The sequence below is a fragment of the Orcinus orca genome, chromosome 5, assembly GCF_937001465.1.
Source record: "Orcinus orca chromosome 5, mOrcOrc1.1, whole genome shotgun sequence".
In the NCBI taxonomy this organism is placed as follows: domain Eukaryota; kingdom Metazoa; phylum Chordata; class Mammalia; order Artiodactyla; family Delphinidae; genus Orcinus; species Orcinus orca.
In genome coordinates, this window is record NC_064563.1 from 34132543 (window position 1) to 34149066 (window position 16524).

Here is a 16524-nt window from a genome sequence, read left to right on the forward strand (position 1 = left end):
GACAAGCAATTCAGATTTAAACTGAGAGCAGTAAGGAGCCTTTGAGGGCTTGACGGTGTTTAACTTACATTTCTAAAGGATATCTCCGGAGGCGCCGTGGAGGATGAATTAGTGGGGTCAAGAGTAGGAGTCGTCGTACCAATTAGGAGGCTACTGCCAGAACCTAGGTGAGTGACTGGTCGGCAGCCGTGACAAGGAGAGAAATGGTTGGACCTGAGATAGGCGGCAGCATGGAGAGGACCTCCCGATGGCTTGGATACAGACGTGTGGGTAGGAAGGAATTAAGTATAACTCCTAGCAATCGGCACACATGACGCTGTCCTGACACGGAACCTAAGCAAGAGGGAGAATCGAGAGTTCTCTCTTGGAAATGTTCAACCTGAGATGCTTATCAGACATTCAAGTGAAGCTATTCCATAAGCAGTTCAATATGTAAGGCAGCAGCTCTGGGGAGAGGTCAAGATCAGCTCTGAATGCAGGGGTCACTGGTCTACAGATGGTACTAAAAGCTTGAAGTTGAATGGAACAGTCTAGGGAAGAGCATGTTGAGTGAGAAAACCCACATGGAAGTCCTGGGTGGGGGGGGGGGGGGCTTTAGAAGAGGAAAAGCCACAAGAGTAGAATGAGATGGAGTGGCCAGTGGGCAGGAGTGTCAGGTCAAAGAAGCCAGGAGTGGAAGAGGGAGGGGCCAAGTGTGTGAAATGATGCTCAGGACTAAGGAGGTCACTGGCAACCTCTAGAGCAGGAGAGCAGTTTCAGGGAGGGAAGTGGGGATGGAGAGGGTTAGGAAGATGATGGGAACAGTCACTGCAGACAATTCTCACCAGAGGTGTCTGCGTGAAGGGGAGCAAATGTATGCAGCAGTAGATAGGGAGGATATGGAACCGAGGTTTTGTTTTGCTTTAAAGAAAGAATAACAGGATGTTTCCATGCTGACGGGAAAGATCACAGAAGCCCCATCCTTGGTGGCAAGAGCCCTACACCTCACCTTCTGGTCTCTAGTCGCACATTCCAGCTCCTCTGCTGGGTCTAATCGCATGATGCTCTTGTGCCGGTGTCCTTCAGGGCGGCCAAGTTCTAAGCTCTGTTCTTCTCTCTCCTTGCCCTCCTCCTCCTCAGCTCTCTGTGGCTTCAAATGCCCCTGCACCTTGAGCTCCGTCTCCCCTTTAAACCTCTCCTCAGAAATGCAGATACCAAGATTTCCACCGTGTGTCCCCAGGCACCCACACTAACCCAGCCCCAGGCTCCACCCCCACCTCTCTCCTCCCCCTGTGTTTTGAGCAAGAGAAGGCTTCCTGTCAAAGTCCTTCAGCCCCTTTACACACTTCGGCCCAACCTCACACATTACCAGCCCAGCTGGCTAATGAGAAGCAAAACCAGTACACCAACCTGGATCACTCTGAGTCCGAGATCCATGCTTCCACTACATACAATGCTACTGCTCTCAGAGGAAGTTCCTATAGTTACTTTATTTTCAACACGAATCATAAAATCTTTAGTTAGTCTACAGCTATTCACATTTAAGTCAGCATGAGAAAGTATCACTTTACGATAATAAATATTAACATGAGAAAAAGTCTAGCAAAGTGGTTTATTTACAAGTTATTGCTGGAAAAAGTCCTTCGAACAAACCAGTGCAGTGAAAACACCTTAGAGCTAATATCAGTTTCTCAGACTCCTCATGGCAGCTTTATTAGTACATCTCATCTTTATGGTGTCTGTATGTTTGGCCTTTCAAAGAGCCGCTACTTCACGATGACAGTAACTCTTCGGTGTTTATTTTTATTTCCAAGTTTGTGATTTTTTAAGAGGCTACTTTAGGGCTGTGAATTGTTTCACTGTCTTTTCACTCTCTCTTTTTAGTTCTTCAATATGCGCATCCAGGCGCTCTAGAATGTGATGAGACCTCAGTTCCTCCTCTTCCAAAAATCTTGTGGCTATTGAACCAAGAGGAGACAGAGGCAAGGGGCGCTAGAAGAGAAACACATTTTGACACACGTAAGTTGAATAGTATATTTCTAAGACACATTATTCATGATATTTTCTAACTAGCAATATTAAAAGGTGATTTTTAAAAAATGCTTTCCTCTGAAAGCATTTGTATATCCTTCTATACCCCAGAAGAGAAATACTTAATGCCTATTACTTCAAACGCACTTTTAAAATCTGAATGTTACTTTTGTTTTAAAGCATAGAAAAGCTACCTATAATAAATTAGATATCAGTTAAAATCAATACTTTCCTTCTTCCAAATTTTGAGTCCACAGTGCCTTATCTGAAACCACTGGTTTCAGAATTTAGATTTTAGAAAGGTCACATGTACCAAGTTCAGTCAATCCTCATTTGCAGTAGTTATTTTCTATGAAAGTCATCTCAAACACTGAATTAATGAATATTGAAACACTGTTCTTATGGGAAACACACACACACACACTTCACATAGACTATAATCCTAACTCCTAAAAACAACTCATCCAGTAGATTCTATTTTCTTTATTTTACAAAAGAGAAAACATGGTTGAGAGTGTTTAGTGACCTGCCCGAGGCCACCCCACTAAAGGGTGCCAGAGTTGGGGTTCAAACCCTGTTCAACGCCAGCATCTGAGCTTCTTGCACTGCACTGTGCTGTCCCCCAGGGGCTCCATCCTCTGGGTATCTCAACTCAGCACAAGAGCTGAAACAAGAGGGCAAAGTGCCACCTTGACTGACCTCAGCTGGAAACACGCAAGTCCAGTGACTCAAATTTTGTGCACCTCTGCACACGTTCACGAATGACTGTGGAAGTGCTCATGAGTACTGCTCAGGGGTTACAGTTTAGTGAGTAGACGAATTCGCAAATACAGACTCATGAGGGGTCAGAGGTAACTCCCATAATCAAACACATTGATATTTCTGAAGTAAAATGCTAAATGGGATCAATAAAGTCTATACATACTATCACATCAGCTCAGTTCAGGCCAGGTGAGGTTTCAGCGCCAAATAAGTTTTGCTGACAAACTTAGGAAGAAAGTTAGTTGTCAGGACTTTTTTGGATTTCAGAAATACATATATTACATATATTTTGACAACTAAAAGAAAACCTTCCCATGGACTTGCTGGCACATTAAAAAGTCAAAAATACTGAACTTTCTCAGGTATACGACCACGGGAGGTTGATGGGAATGAATGGCCAGAGGCGAGTGCTTCAGCACAGAAGGTAAAGAAAAGATGGGGGAGTGGAGTCCTCACAGCAGCTGTGAGAACAAGGGGCCAGTCCACATGGAAAGGCAGCCTCTGACACCAGGGCCACCACTGTGTGGCACCCAGTCCATGTTCTAGACACGTCAGATGCGACTCCTTCCCCCGCCTCTACCCACCTCTTTCCCTTTCCAACCGTTCCTTTTCTCCTTCCCCACTGTCTATGCCCCAGGACTATCTTGGCAGGCAGAGATATTCCTTGAACCAATCATCCCAACACAAAATTGACCCTCTCTGAAAAAGGCAGGAATGGAATTTCCCATTCAGGCTAAAAAGAAATGAATACCTATAACTTATGTTATATTTCTTAAGATGCATTTTGAAAAGTAGTCGTGGACAAGTGTCTTCACAAGCAAAACCTTAAGACAGAAATAATTGAGGATAACAAAGGCTGCTTAAGAGAGAGAACCAGTAAGGGGGGTGGGAGGGGGAATACTGCTCCACCTTAAAATAAAAAATAAAATCAAACTAAATAAACTTAATACACTAGTAAGCTCAGCAAGTCTCCATACCGAATATATAAAGTCTTCTTGGTCATTTATACTTTCAGAGACAGTGTCAGAAAAATTGGTTTCATTTGTATCTAGCACTGAAGGCAAAGAGTCAGTTTTGCACAGAAAGTTAGAAGGCAGAGAGATGGTGGAGCAGCAAGGGCTGATCTGATGACTCGGCGGGGTGAGGCCCCAGGACACAGCCTCTACGCTATCCAACGCTTGTCCTTGCGTAGAATGAAGACCTGCTTTGTAGTGCTCAGCCTCCATCCCATCATGCTTGCGCTGGCCACTGGCTGGCCTGGATAGCAGATGAGAAAATCAAACAGATAAACATTGTAGCAACTTTCCTCTTTTAAAACATACTTGTTGTTGAAGTTCACTTAAACTCACAGGACCAGGCTAAGAAGGCTGTAATTTACCAAATGAGCAGCTGGCTCCAACCAGATGGTCCTTCCCTCACTCCGGCCCCAATCCCCGATCCCCACCGCCAGGCCCCCGCCCCCCACACACTTACAATACAGCAAGGAAGATAAGCAAGCTGCCAGGGTGACCCCGTGTGGTTGGTGCTTAGGATAGAGGGAAGCACTGTGCAGAGAGAAGGCCCTTACCTTCATCTGGGGAAGAGGTGGGAGTGGGGGTGAGGGTGTCAACAAAGGCTCCCGGTAGGAAAACGTGTAAACCGTACCGTAGGAGCTGAAGCCAGGTGGTTTTCCACTGAATGCTGACTTCTTAGGTAACAGTCTATCATTAGTTGACCAAAAATACAAAAGAAGCTTTTTACAAAAAGCCAACTTCTACTTCTTATGGGGCAAGTGGGGCTGGAGAGGTAGGAGGCGGCATGAGGAGGCTCAGTGGAATAGGCTGCCATTTGCACCTACATCCAGAAGCCTCGATGAAAGTGCTTAGAACCCCTGCACCTCTTAACCTAACAGCTTTACTTGTGCACGGTGTACTTCAGGATTAAACAGAGTCCTTTGACGAAGGTTTAATTTCTGTAAATTGGAAATTATTCTCAAAGAAATGAGAATTATATTATAAAGATATATATTTTAAATAAACTATGAAGAAATTTTACTTGAACTCCATGTTCTTGAACTCAGGTACTCTGCTGTGTGTTGGTTTAAAGATCCTGTCCTGGTTTTTTTTGTAAATCTGAGTAGAAATCTCCAGCTGAGCTTTGGTATCCATCAAATCTTTCTGTAGTTGTTGATTTTCAGACACTAATTTATTTAATGCCTCAGTATAATTCTCCTGGAGGTCTGCTAGTGAAACCTCTTTTGCCTAATAAAAAAGAATACTAGAGTCACTTACTTTATACAAGAATAACTTGTAATCTGTGATACTGCTGTTGGAAAATTACTTTCAGCTATGACTAGTTAATCTATGGCTTTACTCAGGAAAAAGTGAAGATTTGGTTTTGGTCCCCTAAAAGAGAAACAACGTTCTGTTTCTTACAGTGAATAGGGGCAGAAAACGAGGAGCACAATGGGCTTCCCTGATGTGCCAAGGAATATCCAAGGAACTGGAGGAAAGCTGGAACTAGGATGGAAGAAAGCTACGGATGAGAATCAAAAACAGGGAAAAAGAAAGAAAATAGCAGCCATGGATTCTTCCTCAAGAAAGAGAACGTTGAGCTCAGTGAAATAAGTCAGAAAGAGAAATCCAGATACTGTATGTTATCACTTAGATGTGGAATCTAAAAAATAAAACCAACAAATGAATATTACAAAACAGAAACAGAACTAGTGGTTTACCAATGGGGAGAGGGGAGGGGGGGGGGACCAGATAGGGGTAGGGGTTTAAGAGGTACAAATGCATGTATATGTATAAATAAATAAGCCACAAGGATATATTGTACAGCACAGGGAATAAAGCCATTATTTTACAATAACTCTAAATGGGCTATAATCTATAAAAATACTGAATCATGTTGTACACTTTAATATAATATTGTAACTATACTATACAATTCTACAACTACGCTTTAACTTAAAAACAAAGCTACTGATTAAAAAAAAAAAAAGGAAAGAGAAGGTTGAATAGCCCCAGAACACCTGTGGAAGAAAATCAAAAGACCTATTTCAAAGAAAGAAATTTGGACATAAGGCTCTGAAAAGGAATTCTGGCTGGCAGGGACAACTTTTAAATAAACAACTCTCTGGTCTTAAAGAGTTTTACGTAATGTTGGCACCTATTCTGGTATGTGAAATAAATTTGGACATGATAAGGCAGTATTCAAGGATAAGGTAGGTATGACTACTCTGATCTGGTCTGAATTCTGTGATTATTTATTGTTCTTCAATTCTAGGTGTTTCCTGGTAATACGGTACCTAAAAAGACAGAGGTCTGGACCATTTTCTTCTAATGACAAAATATTTTCATTAGCATTCTGAAAAATTATGGTTATCTTCTTTGGAATTTAATTCGATGTTTAGCTTGGTCTTTTCTATAAAGAACTTTCCGAAAATAAGCTGGTAAACAGTGGTTTGACAAACAGAATGTACCTAGCAAAAAAATAAATCTTAAAATAAAACCATTTAACTATCTGTTCTAGCAGTGACAGTAAGTTACAAAATGCTAAAATCTCAAAAAAAAATTTGCAGGACATAGGAGTTAAACTATAAACTACTGTCAATTTTTATTTTTACTGTGGTAAATACTTTATCAGAGCTATTGCTTTTACTATTAAGATAATTAGATACTTTTATTAAAACAGTTATTTAGCTAAAATATTCATTTGTAAAAGTAATATCACCTTCCTCCAAGGTAAAATGCAAAACGGCACTTTCTAATAATTGTTCTTAATACGTACACCATGTTTACACTGTGTGTAACTTCAAAACCAGAGGAAGTATAAACTGCTAACAGGATTCTCCCCCGCCAGAGTCTGATTTCTGATGTCATTTAAATATACTTTTTAAAAGAAGATAATGTTTGCTTTTGCCAGGCAGGCATCTTTTAATTTTTTCTCAAATTTATTATTTTACTATCAACAATTACAGATAAATGAATGTGGAAGGTAATATAAAAAGTGCATAGCAAGCACACACCTTGCTGTGTAAAGAAAGGACATTATCACCACTGTTAGATAGAGGTTTCAGGAGAAATTAAGCTGAACAGATTCTCTGGTCATAGTCTGGCTTACGCACCCCTGAGAGTTCCCAACTATTAAATATGAATAGGTAATCACTGCATAAGATAAGATTCTGTCAATCAGCTATTGCCAAATCCTGAGCCTTCTGAAGATTCTGTGGTGCAAATCAGATTGGTTCTAGGTTTTCTCCACCACTAGCTTAGTACTGGGTTAAATCAGGGCATATAAAGTCATTTTCCTCCCTCCTTCTCTTCTTCCCTTCTTCCCTCCCTCCCTCCCTTCCTTCCTTCCTTCCTTCCATCTTCCCCCTTACAAAATGTTTAGCTGTTGTCTCCTCTCCCACTTTTTCCATCCTTGTAGGTTTGTGCTTTAAAAAAAAAAAAAAAAAAATCCTTTCATTATAGTTTTAGAGGGATTTGGGGAGGGAGCAAGATTAGATGTGCACATTCATCTGCCACCTTAAATGATGGCATAATATTTCCTAGTATAGAAAGTCATGATTAACCATCCCTCTATAGATTAACATTTAGTTTTTTTCAAAATTTTGGATATTGCAAACAACACTGAAATGACCATTTTTATGCCTTTGCTCCTACAGGATGGGTTCTTTGGGAATGCAAACTGATACGACCTTTCTGGAAAACAATGATGATCAAAATCAGAAAAGCACATGACTCAGGACTTTATAGGCTACATGTATTTACATACAGTTTAATGGATATTGCTAAATTGCCCTCTAGAATAGCTATGTCAATTCACTTTCTCATTAACAGAGCACTGAAGAGCCTGTTCCTCTATATTCCTGCCAACACTGGCTATACTGGATTTAAAAAATCACTGTCAAGCCAATAAACAAAAGAATATTTATTTCTTTTGTTTTGATTATTAGAGGGGTGTAACTGCTTTTCTTCATTACTGGATTTTTGCATTACTTCTATGAATTATCTATTTATGTCCTTTACCCATTTTTCTACTGGATTCCAATCTTTTTATTATCTTTACAGGAAATCCTTATATATTAATATTTTATATTAACCTTTTATCTGTTAATAGATTGTTTTCCTCTAGTCTATTAGTCTTTTTTAATGGGCTCTTTTGTCATCCAGAAATTTTATATTTTTATGTTGTAAAATTCCTTATGTTGTAAAATTCTTTATGGTTTTGTGACGCTAAGAGAGTCTCACCCTCTCAAAATATTATAAAAATGGTCCCCCGTATTTTCTTTTAGCTGAAATAACGTATTCATGTAGTTTTTTGCATGTTCTGCCACCACAGCCTCCATAATCCATGAGTGTGGAACTAAAACTACTTAGGAGCAAACAGGGACATTGTGTCACCATGAATCTTTGGAGGCACACACTCTCTGGAAATACAGAAAAAAATAATTTCTACAATCTCTGGGCATTTGACCTACATCAAGAAAAGATGGGTCAGATCAGATGGGTCATTTTGAAAATTACATAGATTTTATAACAAAATAGTTCAAGGAGCATCCACACAGTTTATAACTCACTGTAGCTGATCATGTTCTCTGGTTTCACAGCAGTTTGTTTACATTTCTTATCCTCCCTACTAGATTACCCTCAACCTTGTAAAGCCAAGAATCTTACCTTAATTCATCTTTGTGTCCATTACATTGTCTAGTAAAATACTCTGAACATAAAAGATTCTAGACTATTTGATGAAATGAACTATATCTTGTAGAAATATAACTAAAACCAAACTATTTAAAAGATCATATACTTTATAATGAAAAGATATTGTGAACACAATAATTTCAGTAATAATAATAACAGCATCAAACATTTATTGTATATTTACTAAATGCCAGACACTATGCTAAGCCCTTTACATACATTCTCCCTATTAAGAACACATTATGTATTTTATCACATACATAATATTTTTTTAAATCTTCCAATTGCTGGAGTGGAGAGTCATATTTTGCTCACTCCCATCACTGTCTTGACTTCTTTTCATTTGAGAAAGTTTTTGCAGAAGGATTGTTTCATAGTTTGATCTTAACTTTCTCTTTACAATATCAGTATTTACAAAGTGATTTCTTTAAAGGCTTGGATAGTAGAAAAACTTAAGTTTCTATTTATGTACCTCATGTAAACCCAATTCCAATTTCATCACCATTTCAGAAAGACGATGATTTTCTAACTTGAGTGACTCCAACTGAGCCAAAATCTCCTGAGAAGGGAAAAGCAAAAAACAAATAAATGTAACAAATAAATCAAGCGCATCTTATAAAATTTTTCCACATGTAATTTTCATTAGGCGAGGTCACATTCTTCATTCATATATACAAATACTTTCTGAAAGATTGTTGAAAAGGTGTTTCAACATGAATTCATATGCATGCAATTAGAATACTATTCTAAGAAGATGAATCAGGCACTGGTAACCCCCAGCACTCCTCTTACTGGCCTCCACCTCCAGCATCATGTGGACTGCACTCCTTTCACAAGGCAGTAAAACTTATTTTCAGTCCTCATTCTCCTTAGCTTTTCTGCTTAGCCTTTCCTACTTGAAAAGATTCCTTCCTTCCCTGCCTTCCTACTTCCTTTGTGAAAACTACCTGATTTCCTTCCTTATTGCTACTTTTCTTTTTAGCTCCATTCCAACACCTTTTTACCCTAAATGAGTAGATTCCTAAGTTTGGTGCAAGTCTCTCCTCTTCATACTCTATGCCTTCTCGCTATAATATCAAAGTCTCTCAGGGTTTCAAATGCCAACTTCATGCAAAGATTTCCACAACTAAATGTCTTACCTTGATTTTAATCTTGAACTCCAGGCCTTCTGTGGAATTGACTACTAGATATTTCCATATGGAAGTCCAGCCTTTATCTCAAACCAGTGTCCCAGCTTGCCCATTTTATGTACCCTTTATACAAACTCATTATCCTCCTCAAACCTGCTCCCTATCTTTTCTGTATTTCACTAAAGAGCATCACTTCCTATTCAGTTGCCCAAGCCAGAATCCTGAGTGACATCTTCTCCTAACTCTGTCTAACTCATTCTCCTGGTCCAATCAAATACAAAGCCCAGTCGATTTTCTCCAGAATGCATCCATTTCCCTCTGCCTCCCTGGCGCAGTGCTCGGGCCACAGTCTCGCTGCTGTGACAGCATCCGAGTCTCTTTGCCTCCTCACTTATTCTCCACACGACAACCACAGAGACCTTTTACTCCTGCACAGGGTGGGCAGGCCCTTCAGGAGCAGGTCACTGCTTTCCAGTCTCATCCCTGACCACTCGCCCTGTCTGAACTCTGGTCTGTCACAGCGAACGTGGCACAGCCTTAATACACACCCTACACACCACAGAGAGGGTCTCTTCACTTGTCTCATCTACTCTCACCTCCCACCAATCTCCACTAGACTGCTTGTTAACCAGCCTACCCTTAGCCTGAAGAAGAGGGCTAATAAAAATTTACTAAATTAACTACTATGGAATATACCTTTAATAAATTGAATCTTCAAAAACAAACTTCAGGGGCTTCCCTGGTGGCACAGTTGTTGGGAATCCACCTGCCAATGCAGGGGACATGGGTTCGAGCCCTGGTCCGGGAAGATCTAACATGCCGCAGAGCAACTAAGCCCATGCGCCACAACTACTCAGCCTGAGCTCTAGAGCCCGCAAGCCACAACTACTGAGCCCGCGTGCCACAACTCCTGAAGCCCACACGCCTAGAGCCTGTGCTCTGCAACAAGAGAAGCCACTGCAATGAGAAGCCCGCGCACTGCAATGAAGAGTAGCCCCCGCTCACCACAACTAGAGAAAGCCTGCACACAGCAACAAAGACACAATGCAGCCAAAAATAAATAAATAAATTTAAAAAACAAACTTCAAATAAAGAGAATTTTTGTTCTAGTTTCACCTTGTGCTCTACTGCTTTTTCTTCTGCCTTTTGCATCTCTGCTTTGAGTTGCTTCTCCATGTCAGAGGAAGAACTTTTGGTGGAAGCAATAGTGATATCTCGCTGATGTAACTCTCGAGTTAGCTGGGAGATCTCCATCTTCATTCCCTCTAGTACAGAACTGTAACTCTGTTCAGCCTGCAAAATCTGTTCTTTCAACTACAAAGAAATAGAAGGCATTAAAAATTAAGAGAAGACATGTTAGATAGAAAAATATAATAATAAAGTAATTTTTACCTTACCTCAAGACATGAATTTTTCCCTGATTAAATCTGCAGAAAATTAGCAATTTACCAAGCTGCATATCTGTACTGAAGGTCAGGTGGTTATACCCACAATTACCTATTAGATTTCAAAACAGGGAGAGATGCCTTACTCAAATGCTGAGAACCAGTATCAAAGTCGAAGCCACATTGTTTAGAGGACAGCACCTGTCACCTTCATTCTTTTTCTAGTTGCAAATCTAAAAATTTTGCTTATATAGTTTCCTGGTCCACAGAAGACAACAGAAAGGCAAGAGGAAGAAAGGGGCTAGAAGTAATCTCAAAGAAGTAATAAAAAATATGAGTCAACAAACAGGACAGCCAGGGCCCACTAACATAGAGACAAACTCTGCACACATCAAATGCCAATGAGGATATAACTACCCACAGCACAGAAGAGAATACACATCCATCACCACCTTTGGTCAGTAAGAAAATATTAAATGCCAGCTCATATAATATGTTCATGTGCTTGTGCAAGCAAGAAGGTGCGTAGCTTCTAGAAAACTTTTCATCAAGGCACATTTAAAATAACGTTGTAGAGTTCAAAGGGGCAGGCTTCAACTCTCTTGAAAATACTTACACGGCATCCCTGGGGATGACACAGAAAGACACTCTCCTAAGCACCTTCCAGGTACTCTCTACTCGTGAGCATCAAATGGCTTCTGGGTTACATTTTTCTCTCATTAAAAATAATTCCTGTAACCTCTCAACCCACAGCTCAGTCCATAAACACAAAGGGCTTTGCGATCCCAGGCATGCGGACCTTTACCTTCTTAATCTCTGCCCTGTACTCATTGTTATGCACTTCCATCTTCTTTAGTTCTTCATATTTTTCCATTAGCTCTTGGCTCAGCTGTTTACATGTCGTACTCACAGATTCCAAGCTGTATGACAAAATTAAGGTCACATATTTAAAATAAAACAAAACCCTGAAACCCACAAATTGAGTTATCTAACCTTACCTTCTTGATGTCCAAGAAATACCCTTAAACATCACCTCCCACCCCAAAATAAAACTCATTTCTGATTTCCTTATCATTGGAGGCAGCTAAATCCAATTCACACTTCTGGAGATACTTTTGAGTTCTGTGTTTACCTATATTCTTTCTCTCTGCTTAGAATATTACTGGTTACAAAATTCTCAAGATTATAGCAACTTAGGTAGTTTTTTTCTCTCTAGTTGTACAGGAGCTGCATCATAATCTCAGTCTTCACCAACTTAATTACAATCCCATCCTACACACAGCTGCCAAAAGAATCTTCTTCAAAGAGTTTCCAACTTGTCACCCTTACTTAAGAATCAATCACTCATCAGATACAAGAACCTCAGGGGCACCATACCTCTCTTATCTCACAGCTCATATCTACTAATAAAGTCTTTTTGCCGCTAAATTGCTAGGCTTTACTGTCTGCCGTGTGCCATTTGCTAAGCCTGACTTCTTGTCTCTTCACACACCATCCCCTTGACCACACAGCACCTTCCCCTCCTACAAGGCAATGGATAGTCAACACCCTTTCAAGAGTCAGATCAACATTTACCTGGATAGAGCCACACTGACCCTCATTCCTTAATTACCTTAAAAACAGTCTATTTTCAATTGTTAGAGCTTGAATGTAGACATTTTCTAGAATTTTCACTTTAAATTGCTCTTAGGTCCTTTAATGTGCATATTATGTTTCTCGAACCACAAATTCTATGATTAAAATAATGTCTTTTACTTCTTACCTCCCTCTAAGCTTGCCCACCATACCCTTATGCCCTGCATCATTTGGTTCCAGACTGTTCAATACAGGCTTAATAACTATCTAGGTTGTTTCACCCACACAGCCAACTTACCAGATAAGCTATCGTTCAAAAATACCATCTCTACAATACAACAACACAGAAACAATCCCTTAAATTCCTACAGTTCCTGTTTCAGGGAATATTCTGTTCAAACTGAACAACACAAATAAGCTGTCTAAAAGGGTTCATTTTTCTACTTGCCTTTTGATACAGAAAAATAATTTTGAAAGTCTTTGTTTTACTACTGAACACTGGTATTTGTATCCATTTATTCCAACTTTACCTATTTCTAAAAATCCTAGAATGCTTATTTATTTGGTACTTAGAATGTGACTACAGTGTGTCAAACATTGAGGTAGAGCGAGAAGAAAATCAGATAATCTTGTCCTATCTACAGATGGGAAAATCGAGGCCTAAAGAGACTAAAGTGTACCAGGTCACAATGCAAGAGGCAGTGTGTCAGAAACAAGAGGCAAGCCTTCAGGGCCTGCTGAGAGCACAGCAAAACATGTAAAAGATCATTAAAAAGTCTATCAATGGAAAATCAGGATAAAAAATGTAAATATTAGTTCTAATGTCAATAAGAATACTAAGCTTTTACTTTATTCAATCTAAAGTATGCAAATATACCTCAGTAATGACAACTAAGAATATCTTAAGTATTCCAAGGTGAGAAAGAAATAAAGCAAAAACTCTGTGTGTGTATGCATGTATATTTAATATGTAAAGAAAATAGTTAGTGGTTTGCAAAAACAGAAATAAAAGATATATTACTTAAAGATAGGACAAAAAACTTATTACTGTACTTAAAAGGGTAAAACAGCAATTTTTTGGTTATCTGTTTGCCTAAAGGCTAACAGTTTATTTATTTTATTTTTATCTTCTACACAGCAGAAAATACTACTTTACAAATGACCATGATTTACGTTTAAACAAAATATCAAACTCTTCCCAATCAGCAAGTTCAGCGGGATGATAAAAAAATTCACAGTATGGTGATACAAGTGAGCTGGGCATGGTATAGCATAAGTCAGGATTCAATCAACACACTAGGAAATATCAACAGCATTTCAGCACAGAAGGAAGGAGCACCATGTGTCCAGGGAGATCTTCCCAAGAGCAGCTCCAGTGATGTGGCTGGTAGAGGGGAAAGGCTGCCTAACTGAAGGCCTTCTGCACAGGAGAAATGTGAAGATGTACAGTCAGTCAATAGAGACACCTCTTTTGAAGAATTTGGTTTTAAAGGACAGCAGACAAATACAGAAAGAACTTGACAGGGGTATAGAATTAAAGGAGGATTTTCATTTTTTTCCCAAGATGAGGAATATTAAAACATATTTTATACTAGTGGAAATGATTTAGCAGAGATTAAAAACTTGATGATGTAAAAGAGAAAAGGAGAAGCTGTAGAATCAGTATGTAAGTGGAGTCTTAGGAGCACAGACATCATCCACTGATTCATTCACTCTAACAGATTAAGGACACAGACAGATTGCAGGCTGACTGGTAGGTTTGGTGGTAAGAATATTAGGAAGTTCTCCTTTAACTGAGATTTACAGTTCTCCTTTAATCTCAATGAAATAAGAAGTTAGGCCGTTTGTGAATGATAGAGAGGAAAAAATTTTTTCACTTGTTATATTAGCTTACTTTATCAATATGATGATTGAAAATAGTTTCTAACAATTTGAGTGTTTCTGAAATGTATGTAATTACGTACCTGACTTCCAGACGAGTCACTTCTGCCTGCAGAAGTTCTTCACTAGTGTGGGTAAAATCCAGTCGGGAGAGCACATTCTCTAAGTCTCCCTGCCCTTGAGAGGCATACCTCCTTTCTGCCTGAGACTCCTCCAGTGACCTATGGGAAGCCACAGGAGGACTGTTAAACGCCTTGTATCTTTGCAAACAAAAGCAACACACAGCCAGTTCATATTTCCCAACTCTTTTTGGTAATGAAACTCTTCAGAACTCTTCAGTTTGTTTCCTGATTTACGAAAAAACAAAACAAAACAAAAAACTGGGCGAGTAAAGAGGCAGAGATGATGCTTCTAAAAAAGTCAGCAACAGTCTACTACTTTCTCAACTGGAATTTGGCCTGTTTTTCAAGGGAAAAAGACAAAATGGCAAAATTCACCTTGTTGACACTTGATACCTTGAGTCAAAGAAACTGAAAAGTTATAGACAAAAACAGAAATGTGCACCAGACTTAAATTATAAACTTCAGAGCAACAATTCATACATAGAAGCAAAATTAACTTTAGGAATTTTTTAAAGGGCTATCTCAATAGCTGGCTTATTGATGATAAGCAGCTACTAAACATGACCTGTTCTACCAAGGAAGGGAGGCCTCCCAGGAGACGTAGACTATAATTCCTTTCACGTTTGCAGTTTTGGCAAGGGTATGGATTGACAAAAGGGTTCCTCACTTTCTAAACATCAGAGTCTCTTGGTTAGGGGACTCAAACTGTAGGCAGAAAAAACTAATCATACAATACTTTCTAAAGATATAAAAATTTAACTCAGAAATTAACACTGAATAAGAAAACCCATAATATGATCAAACACAAAATTATGACTATGCAATATTAAAAATGGTGCTTAATGCTAAACCACCCCGTGGCTAAGATTAATAATATTTAAGATTAAATATACCTTATGGTCTCTACTGTGTGTTGAGTGTCAGTTGCCTTTAATTTTGCTTGTAGCTTCTCCTTTTGTATTCTTGTCTCACACATGAAATTTTCTTGAGTCTGAAGAGCTGCCTTCAATTCTCTCTTTTCTTCTTGCAGAACCTGCAAAAATACTCAGAAAAAAAGTCAGATGTTATTAAATTTTTCTATTTCATGAGAAAACGTAGCCAGGGAATCAAACTGTAAGTTATCTAACAGGCACCATATTAATAAGGCCTGTTATTAATATCTGATCCTGTTATTAAATCAATATATATTGGCTACAGAGTAGGGAAGAAACCATAGATTTTGGAACCTAGTTCCAGGTTCATTAGTCTCTCTTAAAACACACATTTCCTCAGTTACAGTATATTACAATTTAAAAACATACCTCTAACAGTTTTTCAGATTCCCTCAATTTTTCTTCTTTTTGCTGCTGGTCTTGCATAATAGTCATATTGGTTCCAACCAAGTCATTGACCCTCATGGTGAGGCGCTCTATTTCCAACTCATTGGCACAGATGGTGTCATTGGCCCGCTCCAGCTTACTGCTCAGGTGCTGAATTTCCGATTGGCTGGACAGCTCCACAGACTCTAATTTTTGTTTCCGATTGGCAAGCTGAGCCTAGAAACACACAAATTAACAACTGGTAAAAGTGAAAAGGTAAAAGAATAATCAATGAATAAGGAAAACTAAAATGAAACTGAGTTTTACTTCCATAAATACATATAGCATTAGCTCATTAAAAATATATAATCCATTCATGATAAAAAAAATTTCCATGATAAAAACTAGGAATAGAGGGGAACTTTCTCAATTTGGTAAAGACGATCTACAGAAACCTTACAGCTAACATTATACTTAAAGGGGGGAAACTTGATACTTTCCCACTAAGATCAGGTACAAGGCAAGGATGTCTCTTCACACCACTCCTTTTCAGTGTCACACTGGATATCCTTGTCAATGCAATAAGGCAAGAAAAGGAAATAAAAGGTATACAGATCAGAAAAGAAGTCATAAAACTGTCTTTGTCCACAGATAACATGATCATCTATGTA

General features: G+C 39.0%; 1 protein-coding gene across 14 annotated transcripts in view; it reads right to left on the bottom strand.

Annotated features, from left to right (window-relative positions):
- Window positions 1-1450: 1450 nt before the first annotated feature.
- CEP63 (centrosomal protein 63) overlaps window positions 1451-16524 on the bottom strand; it is a 73733-nt gene continuing 58659 nt past the window's right edge. For 10 of the 14 annotated variants that reach the window (XM_033404073.2, XM_033404071.2, XM_033404070.2 and 7 more), the window contains 9 exons: window positions 15857-16090; window positions 15449-15588; window positions 14517-14654; window positions 11783-11897; window positions 10709-10906; window positions 8935-9021; window positions 4807-5012; window positions 3750-4029; window positions 1451-1971 (listed from right to left, as the gene is read on the bottom strand). In XM_033404073.2, coding sequence (XP_033259964.1) covers window positions 1813-1971; window positions 3750-4029; window positions 4807-5012; window positions 8935-9021; window positions 10709-10906; window positions 11783-11897; window positions 14517-14654; window positions 15449-15588; window positions 15857-16090 — 1557 coding nt within the window. In that variant the 3' untranslated portion in view covers window positions 1451-1812. Of the gene's footprint in view, window positions 1972-3749; window positions 4030-4806; window positions 5013-8934; window positions 9022-10708; window positions 10907-11782; window positions 11898-14516; window positions 14655-15448; window positions 15589-15856; window positions 16091-16524 lie in introns of those variants that run through there. The other 4 variants (XM_033404076.2, XM_033404077.2, XM_033404075.2 and 1 more) reach the window with 3 other exon arrangements.